We start from the raw sequence: 17731 nt of genomic DNA, 5'->3' as shown, positions 1-17731 counted from the left end.
TTTGTTATTCCAAATATTCTAGATAACAAAATATAATCACATCACATATTTATTTACATAAGGACATCAATGGCAGAAGGGAATAAGATGTCAAAAAAATACATATTCATCAACAATGTCAAACTCGTATATTATCAGATATTAAAGGGTAGGTAAAGTATTTCAAGTTTAGTCTGAGTCCATTTTCCCATAATGTAGTAATGAATACTATTGTTTTGTCCCTGTTTGTTCGTGAAGAAGTAATGCGATATTATAGATTATCCAGGAAATTTGATATATTTTCCATGTTGATCGCAGAGGAAAGATTATACTGTATATAAGCTTCTCTTCCAGCAGCAAATGTTCTGTTCCTGAGGCATCTTGTCCTTGAGGCTTGTATGGGGCCCACGCTGCAGCTGCGTCATAGAGTGCTGAGGCCCCTCATCATACTGCACCTCAGAGACCACCTAGTTCTTCCCTCTCAAAACAAGACCTCAGAGTATCTCCACTGTCCATCTTTGGTTGGGTTTGTTTGGATCAAACGCGTTGAGAATCACCTGGTTTCTGTCATATTGTTGACCACCTGCAATGACAGACAAAATTATTTGAGTTGTGCCTTGTTTAAATACAATGTGTCCCTTCCTTCCTTGGGCCAATCACTGATCTGCCAAGGTTGGATCAGTGAAAGCACAATGGAAACGTTGCCTTAACTTATCCAGACAACGTTGCCTTAACTTATCCAGACAACGTTGCCTTAACTTATCCAGACAACGTTGCCTTAACTTATCCAGACAACGTTGCCTTAACTTATCCAGACGATGTTGCCTTAACTTATCTAATAACTTACTGATTAGTGAATACCTCAAAGAAGGGGAAAAGGAGGGGCAAATTTGAGGGGGGTTTTCAAAGCCTATCGGTGAATCCCAAAACACCCCTGGTCCCTACCAACTCGCTTGGAAGGCCCTTCCTTGGGACACTTGTGCATATGGCGGAGGTGTGCGCAAATGGAGGGGCGAGGAGAAGGGAGTGATTTGAGATTCAGCCTGTCTGTCTCTAAACTTGTCACAAGCCTACTTGATACTGAATCCAGCTGCAGCCCATTGTCACGTCTCTGACCATCCACAAGGTGTTGCTAATTCACAATTATTCTAGTCAAGTTACCTAATCTAAGTAAAACCCCAGAACTGAATGAAGTGAAACCAGTGAACAATACAATACACAGACTAGTTCCTGTAGCTTTGAGTTATTATTGCAATAGGTTTTTCTTGCCTTCTGATTGGCTGGGTAGCAATGTCGTCATATTGCTCCTACCTATCAAATCCTCTCAGATCCACAGGAGTGGCTGGGGAGTTGGAGTCATATTCATTTGTGTAGCCTAGTGAATATGAACCTGGTATCCCATGTTTGTTGTTGTTTTTGCCTCACCTTTGACCTCCAGGAGCAGGTCGGGGCTGGCGGTGTAGCGGATGAGGCCATCAGGCGTAATGCTCCAGCAGGAGGGTTGTTTGCCAGGCTCAGGTGAGAGGCCCATACGACTGCCTGTCATGGCCACACTGCACGGGGCCACACAGCAATCCTCCTGCACCTGGACAGACAGAGTAGAAAACTTTAGCTTGAAAAACTTTATTATCCTCTAAAGAGGAAATCATTTGTACCGACATTCAATCACACACTTTAAATAAAGAATGGGCCTGCATCAAGCATAAAAACTAGTTGAGTGTTGTAATAAACCATATAAGTGCAACATAGAGCATGATGTTGTGAGACGTGGCAGGGAGTCCAGAGTACAAAGGCTGTTATGAACTCACTAATTAAAGTCATGGGTCGGAAATTTAAAGTTCATGAAATAATAATCGACGTGCTTACTCAAAAGTTCTACTCTCAAAAATAGTTGGGTGCAGGATCCTCGTCGATAGTCCATGAACAATGAAATGGATGGCATTCAATTTCTGTGAAGTTACAAGGCCATGTTCAGAGTGCTTCTCTGGAAGCATAAACTATTAGAACTGTACAGTAGGTGTAGCCCACGGCCAAGACAGACTACTCTATAGATAGAATACTTAACAAATCCCCAAGGATTTGATTACCCAAGAACCAGCAGTACTCCAGGATCTGATTTAAATACCCCGGCTCTAGTGCTTGTTAAGTCACAGTTTTCCTGGCCTGTCCACCTTCTCTAAACTGAAGCTGTGCTACCCGACCCGAGCCCGACGAGCTCCGACATTTTACATTGGGTTAAAGCCGGGTAAGTTTTCTCATCAATTACATAAGGGCTCGGGTATCACTACATTGATCACTAACATATTGAAGTTGAGCCATTTGCTTGTGCTCTGCTGCACAGTAGTCATATCTGACTAAGATTATAACATGGTGTCAGAAGTGCTTCAAACTTGTCAAATATAAAACAAAGATTATTTAAAAAAACGTATAATGTTCCTTGAGTTTAGAGTGACCAAAAGTAGGTAACAGCTAACTGCTCTCTCATGTCTCTTCGTTTGTTGAGCAGAGCCAGAGATACTTTTAAGGAAATGGAAAACTCCATTGGTATCCTATTAACGGCCATTGTGTACATTGCCCATGCTACATCAATGGGACACATGGTCCATTCTGGGACAAGGAGAGCTCTCTCTCAAGGCGTGAATGGGAATCAATTGGGTGCTAGCTCAAAAACCCAACATTAGCATGAATTTTGTCAACCAGAAGTACAACATTACAAATCTTCAGAGATGTGAGATAATTAACTTGTTATCTGTATAGCTTTGGAATTGTGACATTATGTACTTATTGAGGAAAATAGGCACGTTTCTCGACTCACACCCTGATTTTGAGAAGGGATTGTGTGACGATTAGCTTAGCAAGCACGTGACGCAGCATGAGAACGTGAACGCAATTGGTTGACAGTCTGCTGGGTGGGGCGTTATATGTTCCTCCATTCATTGCCCATTACTATGGATACACAGACTCGCCATGAGCAGAGTGCCTGTAGAGTGAGCTGCCTGCACGCAGGGAGCGATAAAAGTGACAGAGAGGAGCGGCTAATGGATTTACTAATGGAGGAAGTTACTTCTGATTTCGGGCAGGGCCTTAAATTTGTCAGAAGCAATCGGGCCTGGGTAGGGTCTGAACGTGAACGTCACGGGCCTGGGTAGGGTCTGAACGTCACGGGCATGGGCAAGGCTTAAAAATTCATGCCCCTGCAGGGCTTTACTCTAAACACCCTGTTGCCATGACGATGCTACCTTGCAGTGGAGATGTCCGTCCCGATAGAACCAGATCTGTTCGACTCCGCCCATCTCCTCCGTTGCCTGGATACGCATCAGCTTGATGTCATCCATCTCCCCAGTGACAGACATTAGAAGGCCCTCCTGGCTCCTCAACCGGAAGTGCACCTGTCGCTGCTCAGGTAACACACAAACACACACACTGGATTAGGGTTCACTGTCTATGAACCATAAGTAGTTCTCAGTTCAATATGCTGTCAATGTATTCCCTGTCTGCCATGCAGCCCCTGTGCTCACACAGAATATTATGCAAAGCTCCATTGATGGGGCCGTTACAGAGTAGTGCACTATAGAAGCCAACAGCGCACCTTTTAAAAGGTATTTTCCCTGACTTTGGCAGAGATCACATTAACGGTAAACGCTGCCGATGTTGGCTCAAGTGTAAATTACCTTTAAAAATCTGTTATAGTGCGTAGCTCTATAACGAAACTAGGTTTGAATCCTGGCCTTAATCTCTGTGTGCCCATATAATCATGTTATCACATTTGAGATGGCTTCTTACCTGGATCAGTGGGCGCAGGGATCCGATTCGCTGCCAGTTGCTGAATGTTCGCCAATCGAGCACCTCGCCGGGCTTCAGCAGAATCTGAGCTCCGCGGTAGTTGATCCCCTCATACAGCACCCACCTGTCAATCAGAAGTAACCAAGTGTCAATCAAAAAGTATCAATACACAATAGCAAAGCTTAGTGTCTCACATATCAGACAAATTATTCCTTTAACTTTTCACTCAATCAATGACAAGGTCAAAACACAGTTACCAAACTAAGTGTCTCACATATCAACTAGTGAATAATGATTGCTTTGCCTTTTCACCCACTCAACCCCCATAGAAACTAGAACACATCAACACAGGAACATTCTGTCTGTGCTGATGTCATCGCTTTATCTGGAATCAAAAGCGCCATTCATTTGGCCTCATCCCATTTCTCTCCCTGCAAGAAAGTCCCACTCATGAGTTATAGGTCTGACCCTGCTGGATCTCCTTGTGTTTCTGTGTGTTGCAGAGGTGAGTCCACATCTCCAGTCTGAATGTCACACACCATTGGGAACTTTCCACTGGTCTGGACCAAGCCTCACTACCTCATAATATCCCACGATTCCAAGCCCCTTCCCCCCTTCCAAATCAAATCAAGCTTTATTTATACAGCACATTTCAGACATGGAATGCAACGCAATGTGCTTAAAAAAAACGTTAATATTTACTACACAACAAACATAAGAGGATAAAAAAACAGAAAAATAACAATTAAAACTGAAAATCACCCTTAAGAAAAGCAAAGCTAAAAAGGTGTGTTTTAAGATCTCTTTTAAATATGTTCACAGTTTCAGCCCCCCTCAGGTTCTCTGGCAGGCTATTCCAGAGGCTGGGGGCATAATAACTAAAGGCTGCCTCTCCATGCCTCTTGGTCTGAGGCTTTGGGACAGATAAAAGGCCAGAGGACCTGAGGGACCTACTGGGTACAACTTAAAAGCATGTCTGACAAGTATTGGGATGCACAGTTGTGGATTGATTTAAAAACCAATCTAATAATCTTCAAAAAAATTCTGAAACTCACAGGCAGCCTGTGCAGAGACCTTAAAACCATTGTAATTTGTGCTGGTCTTGGTCAGTACCCGTGCTGCAGCATTCTGTATGTTTCTACAGTTGACAAATGTCTTTCTTGGGTAGACCAGACAGGAGAGCATTACAGTAGTCAAGCCTGCTTGTAATAAAAGCATGAGTGAGTATTTTTGTATCAGCCTGAGAGCGAAACAGCCACACCGTGGCAATGTTCCTCAGGTGGTAAAAACTATTTTGGTCACATTCCTAATGTGTGATTTGAAATGGAGTTCAGAATGTAAAATAACACCTAGGTTTTTTAGTTGGTATTTTATCTTTATTGCCTGTGAATTAACATTTGTGGCCAGATTCTCTCTCTGTGCTTTGGCTCCAACAATAATTACCTCGGTCTTGATTTAGCTGGAGGAAGTTGTCAGCCATCCAAGTATTTAAATCCCTAATACAGTCTAATAATTTATCCGTGGAGCTAAAAAAAAGTTGTGTATCGTCTGCGTACGAGGGAAAATCAGTGCTGTGCTTTCTGATAACGCTGCCAAGGGGTAACACGTATAAACTGAACAGTACCGGACCCAAAATCGAACCATGTGGAACGCCACATGTGATACGCATTTTCTCTGAGTTATGTTCACCAAGGGTGACAAAAACTCTTGACCGGTTAAATAGGTCCTAAACCAATTTAGAACTGGACCGGAGAGACCAACCCACCTCTCCAGTCTGTCCAGAAGGACATTATGGTCAACAGTGTCGAATGCAGCATATAAATCCAAGAGTACAAAGAGCTGTTTGGCACGTGTTCACTCGTAGATCATTTAGCATTTTAACTTAAGCTGGCTCTGTGCTGTGGTGGGCACAAAAAACAGATTCAATTTTTTTTAAAGACAGTTGGCACATAAATAATTTAGCTGTTTGAAAAACAATTTCTCCCGAATTTTGCTTTAGAAAGGAAGGTTGGAGATCGGCTGAAATTTGCTAAGAGCTGAAGAATCTAGATTACTTTCTTCAGAAGGGATTTCACCATAGCAGTTTTTAGTGCAGTGGGGAAAATGCCTGTAAACAGGGAGAGATTAACAATAGCTTGCATTTCTTCAGAAATGCAATTAAAAACCGTTTTGAAAAGGTGGTGGGGATAGGATCGAGAAGGCAGGTAGAAGACTTAAGTTGTGATATCACTTTCCTGAGCATGTCTGTGTAAACCAGGGAAATTAAATCCATAGTGCCTTTGCGTGCTAGATTAGGGGACAAACTTCTCATCAGGTCTTGCTTGTCTGATAACCAACATAAGGCAGGGTATCTTATCTCTGAAACATGCTACAAACTCATCACATTTAGATGTGGAGGAAAGTTCACATAGGTCTGCGGGGGTAGGATTTATCAGGCCATCAATAGTCGAGAAGAGCACTCTCAAATTATTCTGATTGTTTAGTGATCCAAGCTAGAAAAATTTGCCCGTCTGGCATTTCTAATTGCCTTGTTATACAATCATTCGGAAAGTATTCAGACCCCTTGACTTTTTCCACATTTTGTTACGTTACAGCCTTAATCAAAAATGTATTAAATTGTCCCCCCCCCCCCCATCAATTCACACACAATACCCCATAATGACAAAGCAAAACCAGGTTTGTAGAAATCTTTGCAAATGTATTATAATAAAAAAACGGAAATATCACATACATTTTCAGACCCTTTACTCAGTACTTTGTTGAAGCACCTTTGGCAGCGATTACAGCCTCAAGTCTTCTTGGATATGATGCTACAAGCTTAGCACACCTGTATTTGGGGAGTTTCTCCCATTCTTCTCTGCAGATCTCAAGGTCTGTCAGGTTGGATGGGGAGCGTCGCTGCATATCTATTTTCATGTCTCTCCAGAGATGTTCGATCGGATTTAAGTCCGGGCTCTGGTTAGGCACCTCGAACATTCAGAGACTTGTCCTGAAGCCACTCCTGCGTTGTCTTGGCTGTGTGCTTAGGGTCATTGTCCTGTTGGAAGGTGAACCTTCGCCTCAGTTTGAGGTCCTGAGCACTCTGGAGCAGGTTTTCATGAAGGATCTCTCTGTACTTTGCTCCGTTCATCTTTTCCTCGATCCTGCCCCATCCACTATAAAACATCCCCACAGCATGCTGCCACCACCATGCTTCACCGTAGGGATGGTGCCAGGTTTCCTCCAGATGTGACACTTGACATTCAGGCCAAAGAGTTTAATCTTGGTTTCATCAGATCAGAGAATCTTGTTTCTCATGGTCTGAGAGTCTTTTAGGTGCCTTTTGGCAAACTCCGAGCGGGTTGTCATGTGCCTTTTAATGAGAAGTGGCTTCCGTCTGGCCACTCTACCATAAAGGCCTGATTGGTGGAGTGCTGCAGAGATGGTTGTCCTTCTGGAAGGTTCTCCCATCTCCACAGAGGAACTCTGGAGCTCTGTCAGAGTGACCATCGGGTTCTTGGTCACCTCCCTGACCAAGGCACGCAACCCCTGATTGCTCAGTTTGGCCGGGCGGCCATCTCTAGGAAGGGTCTTGGTGGTTCCAAACGTCTTTCATTTAAGAATGATGGAGGCCACTGTGTTCTTGGGGACCTTCAATGCTGCAGAAATGTTTTGGTACCCTTCCCCAGATCTGTGCCTCGACACAATCTTGTCTCGGAGCTCTACGGACAATTCCTTTGACCTCATGGCTTGGTTTTTGCTCTGACATGCACTGTGTGACGGCCCTGAATTTGTCTGAACCGTTTCGGTGCTTCTTCCAATAGGGCGCTTCCCTTTTAATTCCCAATTATATAGCCAGCATCAGCTGTGCAAAATGGGGTTGTGATGGTGGTGCGAATGAGGATATGTTCAGCCCTCAGTTCTGAATATTCTTTACTCCATTTGTTTTGTTGTATTTAAAAGTGTGCTTTGTAGCCTTGTCTCAAGTTTAACCAGGATCGGATCCACTCATTTCTTCTTTTGGACTACACATCTCAGTTGGTCTCCGCTGTTTCTTCGTGGCCTTTCTCCGCTGGAGATCTTTTGTCGGATTGGATTGTCTGACTACAACGTTTTTTATTTGTTTTGGTGTGATGTATACCATGATGATTTATGTGTTCAGTTGTAGTGAAGACTACAGAGATGACACTTTATAGTTATGTGGTAAAAAAGTTGATTGCAATCTGATTTGTATTAATGAGACCAAGTTTACGCATCACTTTATGAAATGACAATTGAGTGACTGAGGTCACTTGGGTTCACTGAATTCCTTTACCGGGCTGGACTCTTTTAGGCCCGAGGTACGTGACTTTTCTTGAGGAACCAGAGCTTATTGTTTGTTATATTATTACGTGTGTGATCATTTATTTTGGGAAGACAACCAACACAAAAGAACAGTTGTTTTGCAGTTATTTCCAATGTTTTAAGGGTTTATGAAAAGTGTATGTCCATCCTGACTTTTACATGAGTCCTTTGTATTGGTGTAGACTTGACGGACCAGACAGGACTCATTCCCTCCCAAACCAAAATGAGAAAGCAATATTTTCTCTGGTAGGCACAACCTACCTGGCACCTCTTCAAACAATAACCTCAAGTCAAAACCGTTACAAATGTCAACAATGGGCCCTTTATATAGACAGGTGTGTGCCTTTCCAAATCATGTCCAATCAATTGAATTTACCACAGGTGGACTCCAATCAAGTTGTAGAAACATCTCAAGGATGATCAATGGAAACAGGATGCACCTGAGCTCAATTTCGGGTCTCATAGCAAAGGTTCTGAATAGTTACAGTTGAAGTCAGAAGTTTACATAAACTGAGTTTAAATGTATTTGGCTAAGGTCTTTCACAATTCCTGACATTTAAACCTAGTAAAAATTCCCTGTCTTAGGTCAGTTAGATCACCACTTTATTTTAAGAATGTGAAATGTCAGAATAATAGTAGAGAGAATTATTTATTTCAGCTTTTATTTATTTTATCACATTCCCAGTGGGTCAGAAGTTTACATACACTCAATTAGTATTTGGTAGCGTTGCCTTTAAATTGTTTAACTTGGGTCAAACGTTTTTATTAGCCTTCCACAACCTTCCCACAATTAGTTCAATGAATTTTGGCCCATTCCTCCTGATAGAGCTGGTGTAACTGAGTCAGGTTTGTAGGCCTCCTTGCCAACACATTTTCTATAGGATTGAGGTCAGGGCTTTGTGATGGCCACTCCAATACCTTGACTTTGTTGTCCTTAAGCCATTTTCTCCACAACTTTGGAAGTATGCTTGGGGTCATTATTTATTTGGAAGACCCATTTTCGACCAAGCTTTAACTTCCTGACTGATGTCTTGAGATGTTGCTTCAATATATCCACATAATTTTCCATCCTCATGATGACATCTATTTTGTGAAGTGCATCAGTCCCTCCTGCAGCAAAGCACCCCCACAACATGATGCTGCCACCCCCGTGTTTCACGGTTGGGATGGTGTTCTTCGGCTTGCAAGCCTCCCTCTTTTTCCTCCAAACAGTTCTATTTTTGTTTCATCAGACCAGAGGACATTTCTCCAAAAAGTATGATCTTTGTCCCCATATGCAGTTGCAAACCTTTTTTTATGGCGGTTTTGGAGCAGTGGCTTCTTCCTTGCTGTGCGGCCTTTCAGGTTATGTCGATATAGGACTCGTTTTACTGTGGATATAGATACTTTTGTACCTGTTTCCTCCAGCATCTTCACACGGTCCTTTGCTGTTGTTCTGGGATTGATTTGCACTCTTCACTCAAAGTACGTTAATCTCTAGGAGACAGAACGCTTCTCCTTCCTGAGCGGTACTATTGCGTACTTTTGTTTGTACAGATGAACGTGATACCTTCAGGCGTTTGGAAAATGGTCTCAAGGATGAACCAGACTTGTGGAGGTCTACACATTTTTTTCTGAGGTCTTGGCTGATTTCTTTTGATTTTCCCATGATGTCAAGCAAAAAGGCTTGAGTTTGAAGGTAGGCCTCGAAATTCATCCACAGGTACACCTCCAATTGACTCAAATTATGTCAATGAGAAGCTTCTAAAGCCATGACATCATGTTCCTGAATTTTCCAAGCTGTTTAAAGGCACAGTCAACTTAGTGTATGTGAACTTCTGACCCACTGGAATTGTGATACAGTGAATTATAAGTGAAATAATCTGTCTGTAAACAATCATGCACAAAGTAGTTTGTTAACAAGAAATTTGTGGAGTGGTTGAAAAACGAGTTTTAATGACTCCAACCTAAGTGTATGTAGACTTCTGACTTCAACTGTATGTAAATAAGGTATTTCTGTTTTTTATTTTTTATAAATTAGAAAACATGTTTTCGCCTTTGTCATTATGGGATATTGTTTGTAGATTGATGAGGATTTTTAAAATCCATTTTAGAATAAGGCTGAAGTAACAAAGTGGAAAAAGGGAAGGGGTCTGAATACTTATATATGCCAAGTTGCTCTCTCAGAATATCATAATGGACCTGCAACTTTGACTTTCTCCACTTCCGCTCTGCCTTCCTGCAATTTCTCTTTAATTGATTAGTTTACTCACTCATCCAAGGGCCTCTCCGTTTGGCTGTGGCCCTTTTCAACTTTACTGGAGCTATGGCATCAACAGTTGCCCTTAAATTGCAATAAAAACTATCAACTAAATCATCACAAGAGGAAGGCAGAATAGGTGATGGGGTAGTGGTCATACACTCAATAAAATCTGTAGCAACTTCAGAGGTAAGATAGCGTTTCTTAATAATGCGTTCAGTGTATTATCCTGTGCTATGGGCAACATGGTAGTAAAAAATACACAGTCCCCCGTTGCCTGGATGAGACTCCAACTTCCTGCTGACCGTGTGTTCTACACCAGACTAAACTCCTGCTGACCATGCGTTCTACACAAGACTAAACTCCAACTTCCTGCTGACCGTGTGTTCTACACCAGACTAAACTCCTGCTGACCATGCGTTCTACACCAGACTAAACTCCAACTTCCTGCTGACCGTGTGTTCTACACCAGACTAAACTCCTGCTGACCATGCGTTCTACACAAGACTAAACTCCAACTTCCTGCTGACCGTGTGTTCTACACCAGACTAAACTCCTGCTGACCATGCGTTCTACACAAGACTAAACTCCAACTTCCTGCTGACCGTGTGTTCTACACCAGACTAAACTCCTGCTGACCATGCGTTCTACACAAGACTAAACTCCAACTTCCTGCTGACCGTGTGTTCTACACCAGACTAAACTCCTGCTGACCATGCGTTCTACACAAGACTAAACTCCAACTTCCTGCTGACCGTGTGTTCTACACCAGACTAAACTCCTGCTGACCATGCGTTCTACACAAGACTAAACTCCAACTTCCTGCGCGTTCTACACTAGACTGAACTTCTATTTCCTTCTGACCGTATGTTCTACACTAGACTAAACTTGATGCAACATTTCCACAACTGTGAACTGTGCAATAATAGCTCCAATTAGTCACCTGATCTAGTCTGTTCTACACTAGACTAAACTCCTACTTCCTGCTGACCAAAAGTTCTACACTAGACTAAACTCCACTTCCTGCTGACCGAGCGTTCTACACTAGACTAAACTTGGTGCAACATTTCCACAACTGTGAACTGTGCAATAATAGCTCCAATTAGTCACCTGATCTAGTCTGTTCTACACTAGACTAAACTCCTACTTCCTGCTGACCATAAGTTCTACACTAGACTAAACTCTTACTTCCTGCTGACTGTGTGTTCTACACTAGACTAAACTCCTACTTCCTGATGACAGTATGTTCTACAATAGACTAAACTCCTACTTCCTGCTGACCATAAGTTCTACACTAGACTAAACTCCTACTTCCTGCTGACAGTATGTTCTACAATAGACTAAACTCCTCCTTCCTGCTGACTGTGCATTCTACACTAGACTAAACTCTATGCAACATTTCCACAACTGTGAACTGTGCAATAATAGCTCCCACTATAGTCACCTGATCTACTACCCACGCAGGCAACTTGTGTGAAGTGTACTTCGCTCTGTGTTTACAGAAGGTTGATGAACTGGTCTGGGGTGTGAAGGAGTGCTATGACTCATGAGAAACCTTTTGGCATTTTTAAATACAGTGATTAATTGGCTCACAGTGTGTGAACTGCTTGTATTAAGCGTTGAAAGAAAGACTACACATGGCTGTGTCAGCTGGATTAAGGGCTACAAATAGCTGTGTCAGTGGATAAAGGACTACAAATAGCTGTGTCAGTGGATAAAGGACTACAAATAGCTGTGTCAGTGGATAAAGGACTACAAATAGCTGTGTCAGTGGATAAAGGACTACAAATAGTTGTGTCAGTGGATAAAGGACTACAAATAGTTGTGTCAGTGGATAAAGGACTACAAATAGTTGTGTCAGTGGATAAAGGACTACACATGGCCGTGTCAGTGGATAAAGGACTACACATGGCCGCGTCAGTGGATAAAGGACTACAAATTGCTGTGTCAGTGGATAAAGGACTACAAATGGCTGTGTCAGTGGATAAAGGACTACAAATGGCCGCGTCCGTGGATAAAGGACTACAAATGGCCGCGTCAGTGGATAAAGGACTACAAATGGCCGCGTCAGTGGATAAAGGACTCCAAATGGCTGTGTCAGTGGATAAAGGACTACAAATGGCTGTGTCAGTGGATAAAGGACTCCAAATGGCTGTGTCAGTAGATAAAGGATGTGCTTTTGTGTCACACGACGGTGTCGTTTCTAACAGCTCCAAAGAAAAATTATCTTTCCAGTTTGGTGTTCCTTTTATATAGTATGCGCTGTAAGGATATAAACATAACAGATACGGTTCCTGGGGAGCCGTCATTAGGATTCTCTTAGACACACACACACACACAATCACTACCCAGTGACACACCCACACAGAGAACACAGAGCTCTGTCTGTGGATTGGAAGGGCCCCAAAACCTTGTCCACAGGCTATTGGGGAGGACTATCTGGTGCGTGAGACTAGGAGGCCCATGCATACAAATATATGACCTTCGACAGAGAGACAAGCAGGTAGGCAGACAGAGACAACAGACACAGACAGAGACATGAGGACAGACAGGCTGTGCTGTATGTACTCACATGCCTCCCTCCACCAGGACAGACTGGACCAGGCTGCAGCCTCCGGCAAGCTGCAGGTTAACCGAGCTGTTGGTCAGAACCACCCTCTTTCCCCGCAGACCTGACCTCTCAAACAGGGTGACAGAGGGCAGCGAGAACTCCTATGAGGAGGGAGAATAGGAGAGGGAGGGGATATAGAGAGAGGGAGGGAGAGAGGAAGAACGAGAGGGAGAGGGAGGGGGATGGAGAGGAAGAGAGGGGGATGAGAGGAAGAGAGGGAGGGGGAGAGAGGAAGAGAAGGATGGAGGGAGAGGAAGAGAAGGATGGAGAGAGAGAGGGAATATAGAGGGAGAGAGAATAGGAGAGGGAGAGGGGGAGGGGGATGGAGAGGAAGAGAGAGGGAGGGGGAGAGAGGAAGAGAAGGATAGAGAGGGAGGGAGAGGTTATTTATACGTCTGACAATGGTATGAGAACACCAACTCTTAACATTACTGGTGACCGTTTTATTGTTTGAATGACTAAACATGTTCATACATTTAAATAGTGACCTTCTTTGTTTGATACCGACCTTAAACCTTCAAGCTACTTAAACGTCTCCTGAGCCCACATATACAGTCGTGGCCAAAAGTTTTGAGAATGGCACAAATATTAATTTCCACAAAGTTTGCTGCTTCAGTGTCATTAGATATTTTTGTCAGATGTTACTATGGAATATTGAAGTATAATTACAAGCATTTCATAAGTGTCAAAGGCTTTATTGACAATTACATGAAGTTGATGCAAAGAGTCAATATTTTCAGTGTTGACCCTTCTTTTTCAAGACCTCTGCAATCCACCCTGGCATGCTGTCAATTAACTTCTGGGCCACATCCTGACTGATGGCAGCCCATTCTTGCATAATCAATGCTGGGAGTTTGTCAGAATTCGTGGGGTTTTGTTTGTCGACCTGCCTCTTGAGGATTGCCCACAAGTTCTCAATGGGATTAAGGTCTGGGGAGTTTCCTGGCCATGGACCCAAAATATCGATGTTTTGTTCCCCGAGCCACTTAGTTATCACTTTTGCCTTATGTCAAGGTGCTCCATCATGCTGGAAAAGGCATTGTTCATCACCAAACTGTTCCTGGATGGTTGGGAGAAGTTGCTCTCTGAGGATGTGTTGGTACCATTCTTTATTCATGGCTGTGTTCTTAGGCAAAATTGTGAGTGAGCCCACTCCCTTGGCTGAGAAGCACATGAATGGTCTCAGGATGCTTTACTGTTGGCATGACACAGGACTGATGGTAGCGCTCACCTTGTCTTCTCCGGACAAGCTTTTTTCCGGATGCCCCAAACAATCGGAAAGGGGATTCATCAGAGAAAATGACTTTTCCCCAGTCGTCAGCAGTCCAATCCCTGTACCTTTTGCAGAATATCAGTCTGTCTCTGATGTTTTTCCTGGAGAGAAGTGGCTTCTTTGCTGCCCTTCTAAACACCAGGCCATCCTCCAAAAGTCATCGCCTCACTGTGCGTGCAGATGCACTCACACCTGCCTGCTGCCATTCCTGAGCAAGCTCTGTACTGGTGGTGCCCTGATTCCACAGCTGAATCAACTTTAGGAGACGGTCCTGGCGCTTGCTTGACTTTCTTGGGCACCCTGAAGCCTTCATCACAACATTTGAACCGCTCTCCTTGAAGTTCTTGATGATCCGATAAATAGTTGATTTAGGTGCAATCTTACTGGCAGCAATATCCTTGCCTGTGAAGCCATTTTTGTGCAAATCAATGATGACGGCACGTGTTTCCTTGCAGGTAACCATGGTTGACAGAGGAAGAACAATGATTCCAAGCACCACCCTCCTTTTGAAGCTTCCAGTCTGTTATTCGAACTCAATGAGCGTGACAGAGTGATCTCCAGCCTTGTCCTCGTCAACACTCACACCTGTGTTAACGAGAGAATCACTGACATGATGTCAGCTGGTCCTTTTGTGGCTGGGCTGAAATGCAGTGGAAATGTTTTTGGGGGATTCAGTTCATTTGCATGGCAAAGAGGGACTTTGCAATTCATCTGATCACTCGTCAAAACATTCTGGAGTATATGCAAATTGCCATCATACAAACTGAGGCATCAGACTTTGTGAAAATGAATATTTGTGTCATTCTCAAGACTTTCGGCCACGACTGTACTGTATATAGATTGCCACTATTCCTATTGTAACCCTTTATACCAAACAATTGTCCAAAAACAATTATTTCATTGGATGAAGTCACGTGATTATGTGGATCCAATGTATTGGATGAAATAGGTTTTTTCTTGTGCCATAGAAGGTTGACATAGACCAGGGATGGGCAACTTTGATGTGTTGTGAGCAAAACATCTTAGTGGCCCACCTCTTGTCAGCAGAGAGAAGTTGTTTATGTTTTAGAGTTCATTTCTTGCAATTCTACACATTTTGCCATGCGGGAGGAGAGAAATGTTTGCAGTTTTTAATATGATATCTAAGTGACACTGACTAAAAAAATCAATGGGGGACCCCCGGCCAGTAATTTGACCAAGATAACAAGTTTAGATAGCTGGCCGCTAAACAAATTTAGAATTCTGAAAAATGTTAGACATGGGCTAATTGACTGACTATCAATGACTGACATAAGAAGAGTAAATCTGCTGATGCACAACCACATTTCTATATTGCACTTTGTGTAGTCTACTATTCGCAACATCAGAAAACGTCATCTTCCAATGCATTCACCTCCAGCAGAGAGATGTGAGTTGCAGGAACAGTGTGGGAATGTTTGGGATGTCTATGCCCGTCCCTGACATAGACATGTCTATGCCCGTCCCTGACATAGACATGTCTATGCCCGTCCCTGACATAGACATGTCTATGCCCGTCCCTGACATAGACATGTCTATGCCCGTCCCTGACATAGACATGTCTATGCCCGTCCCTGACAGACATGTCTATGCCCGTCCCTGACATAGACATGTCTATGCCCGTCCCTGACATAGACATGTCTATGCCCGTCCCTGACATAGACATGTCTATGCCCGTCGCTGACATAGACATGTCTATGCCCGTCGCTGACATAGACATGTCTATGCCCGTCGCTGACATAGACATGTCTATGCCCGTCGCTGACATAGACATGTCTATGCCCGTCCCTGACATAGACATGTCTATGCCCGTCCCTGACATAGACATTTGGTGCATCTCAAATGGCATCCTATTCCCTACATAGTGCACTACTATATATCCTATGGCCCTGGTCAAAAGTAGTGCACTATGTAGGGAATAGGGTGCCATTTACATCACAGAAAGAGAGCTAATAGACAGAGTACTCACAAAGCCAATAGTCTGCAGGGACAGGACAGAGGAGTTGGGCTCCACACACCCCATGGCCCTCAGATCAGGGTAGTCCCCCTCCTCTAACACATACATCCTCTCAGTGAAGCCCTGGCCCTCAAACGCCAGCCAGCTGGAACACACAGACACGCACAGACATGGAGATTATCATTATTCTTCTCCACCATCATAATGTTCCAACAGCAAATGTATAAAAGTATAGGCATCATCTAGAACTGTAGATATAAATGACTGTGGCCAACAGTAACTTCGTCTTGCAAATGATGTAGCTAATGGTACGGGAAAGATACTGTACGTGTTAAAATCTGCAGATTACGTTGGCTGAATAACAAGTACGACACTCACCTGCCAGCCAGCACCTTGCAGGAACCCAGGGAAAAGCTGTGTGGCAGGGCAGAAACACTGTCCTCCACAATGTGGACAGAACCCTGGAACCCCCGCTCCGAGAACAACTGCATCTGAGACACACAACAGATTCACTGTCAGATTCTGTCAAATATGGGGCTGTCATGGAGTGGTTTACAAAATCTATGACAAAGAAATGTAGGTTGGTCCTGTTGCTTTTGGTTGACATACCTTGAACTTGGAGGAATTTCCCAGATGATCCTAGAAGAGACCACAAATGAGGGCATTATTGAGAGAACTGAGGAAATAATTCAACTTGGATCAGTGTATTGGTGACTTTGTTATTATCATTGTATGCATCCCAAATTGGCACCCTCTTCCCTATATAGTGCACTATCACCTCTCTGTAGATCATCATTATCCCATACTGTATGGCTCATGTCATTCCCACGACCTTGCCCCCTTTCCAAACGGATGTAACCGATTACAGAATATTTCAATTATTTAATATTTTATCATGTTAATAATTTATTGTTGCAACATTAATAGTATATTATATGATTAGTTTATCATTATAATATTATAATAATTTGTCATTTAATATTGTGTTGATCTTACCAGAATGATGGGCATGACGGATGTGATCTTGGAGCTGAGGGCCCCCCAGTCCTCTGGGCTTCCGTAGAGGCCTTTCTCCAACACATACGCCTTTCCAGAGAACCCTGCCTCCTCAAATGCCACCCATCTAGAAGGGACACACGAGGACCGTATTCAGTACTGTTTCTTATTGTTCAAGTTCAGGTAGTGCCTTGATGTTTCAGTCCGAGGGCCAACATTTTGCGTGAACAGTTGGCAGTTTGCAAAATAACAATAACATTTCAAACAGAAGTGTCAAAGACTGAAACTCGCAGTTGCATCACATGCATCCACACTTGACTAAACTCAGGTTAAGGTTGAAAACATTTGAGTAACTTTCCAGAAATCCCGGTTGGAAATTTCCCGGAATCAGGATGGAGTAAGCAGGAAATGTGTAATCCTCTGTGGGAATTTAGGGAAAGATACTGTAATTTGGCAACCCTAAACGCACATCGTTAGAGAAAGGGAAATTAAACTGCGCTGCACATTATAATGAGTTTTACGGTATTTTTTGTGCTCTTATGATGGATGACG

The 17731-nt window shown here is 43.3% G+C and overlaps 1 protein-coding gene across 3 annotated transcripts in view; it reads right to left on the bottom strand.

Moving 5' to 3' along the window:
- Positions 1-31: 31 nt before the first annotated feature.
- LOC139556040 (beta/gamma crystallin domain-containing protein 1-like) overlaps positions 32-17731 on the bottom strand; it is a 48642-nt gene continuing 30942 nt past the window's right edge. For all 3 annotated transcript variants that reach the window (XM_071369521.1, XM_071369520.1, XM_071369522.1), the window contains 9 exons: positions 17180-17306; positions 16793-16822; positions 16562-16674; positions 16196-16328; positions 12897-13036; positions 3763-3886; positions 3219-3374; positions 1405-1564; positions 32-562 (listed from right to left, as the gene is read on the bottom strand). In XM_071369521.1, coding sequence (XP_071225622.1) covers positions 474-562; positions 1405-1564; positions 3219-3374; positions 3763-3886; positions 12897-13036; positions 16196-16328; positions 16562-16674; positions 16793-16822; positions 17180-17306 — 1072 coding nt within the window. In that variant the 3' untranslated portion in view covers positions 32-473. The remainder of the gene's footprint in view (positions 563-1404; positions 1565-3218; positions 3375-3762; positions 3887-12896; positions 13037-16195; positions 16329-16561; positions 16675-16792; positions 16823-17179; positions 17307-17731) is intronic.

This window comes from Salvelinus alpinus, chromosome 27 (assembly GCF_045679555.1).
Source record: "Salvelinus alpinus chromosome 27, SLU_Salpinus.1, whole genome shotgun sequence".
NCBI classification, from domain to species: Eukaryota; Metazoa; Chordata; class Actinopteri; order Salmoniformes; family Salmonidae; genus Salvelinus; species Salvelinus alpinus.
Note: the sequence above shows the minus strand (reverse complement) of the source record. Positions and strands in the feature narration are given on the sequence as shown.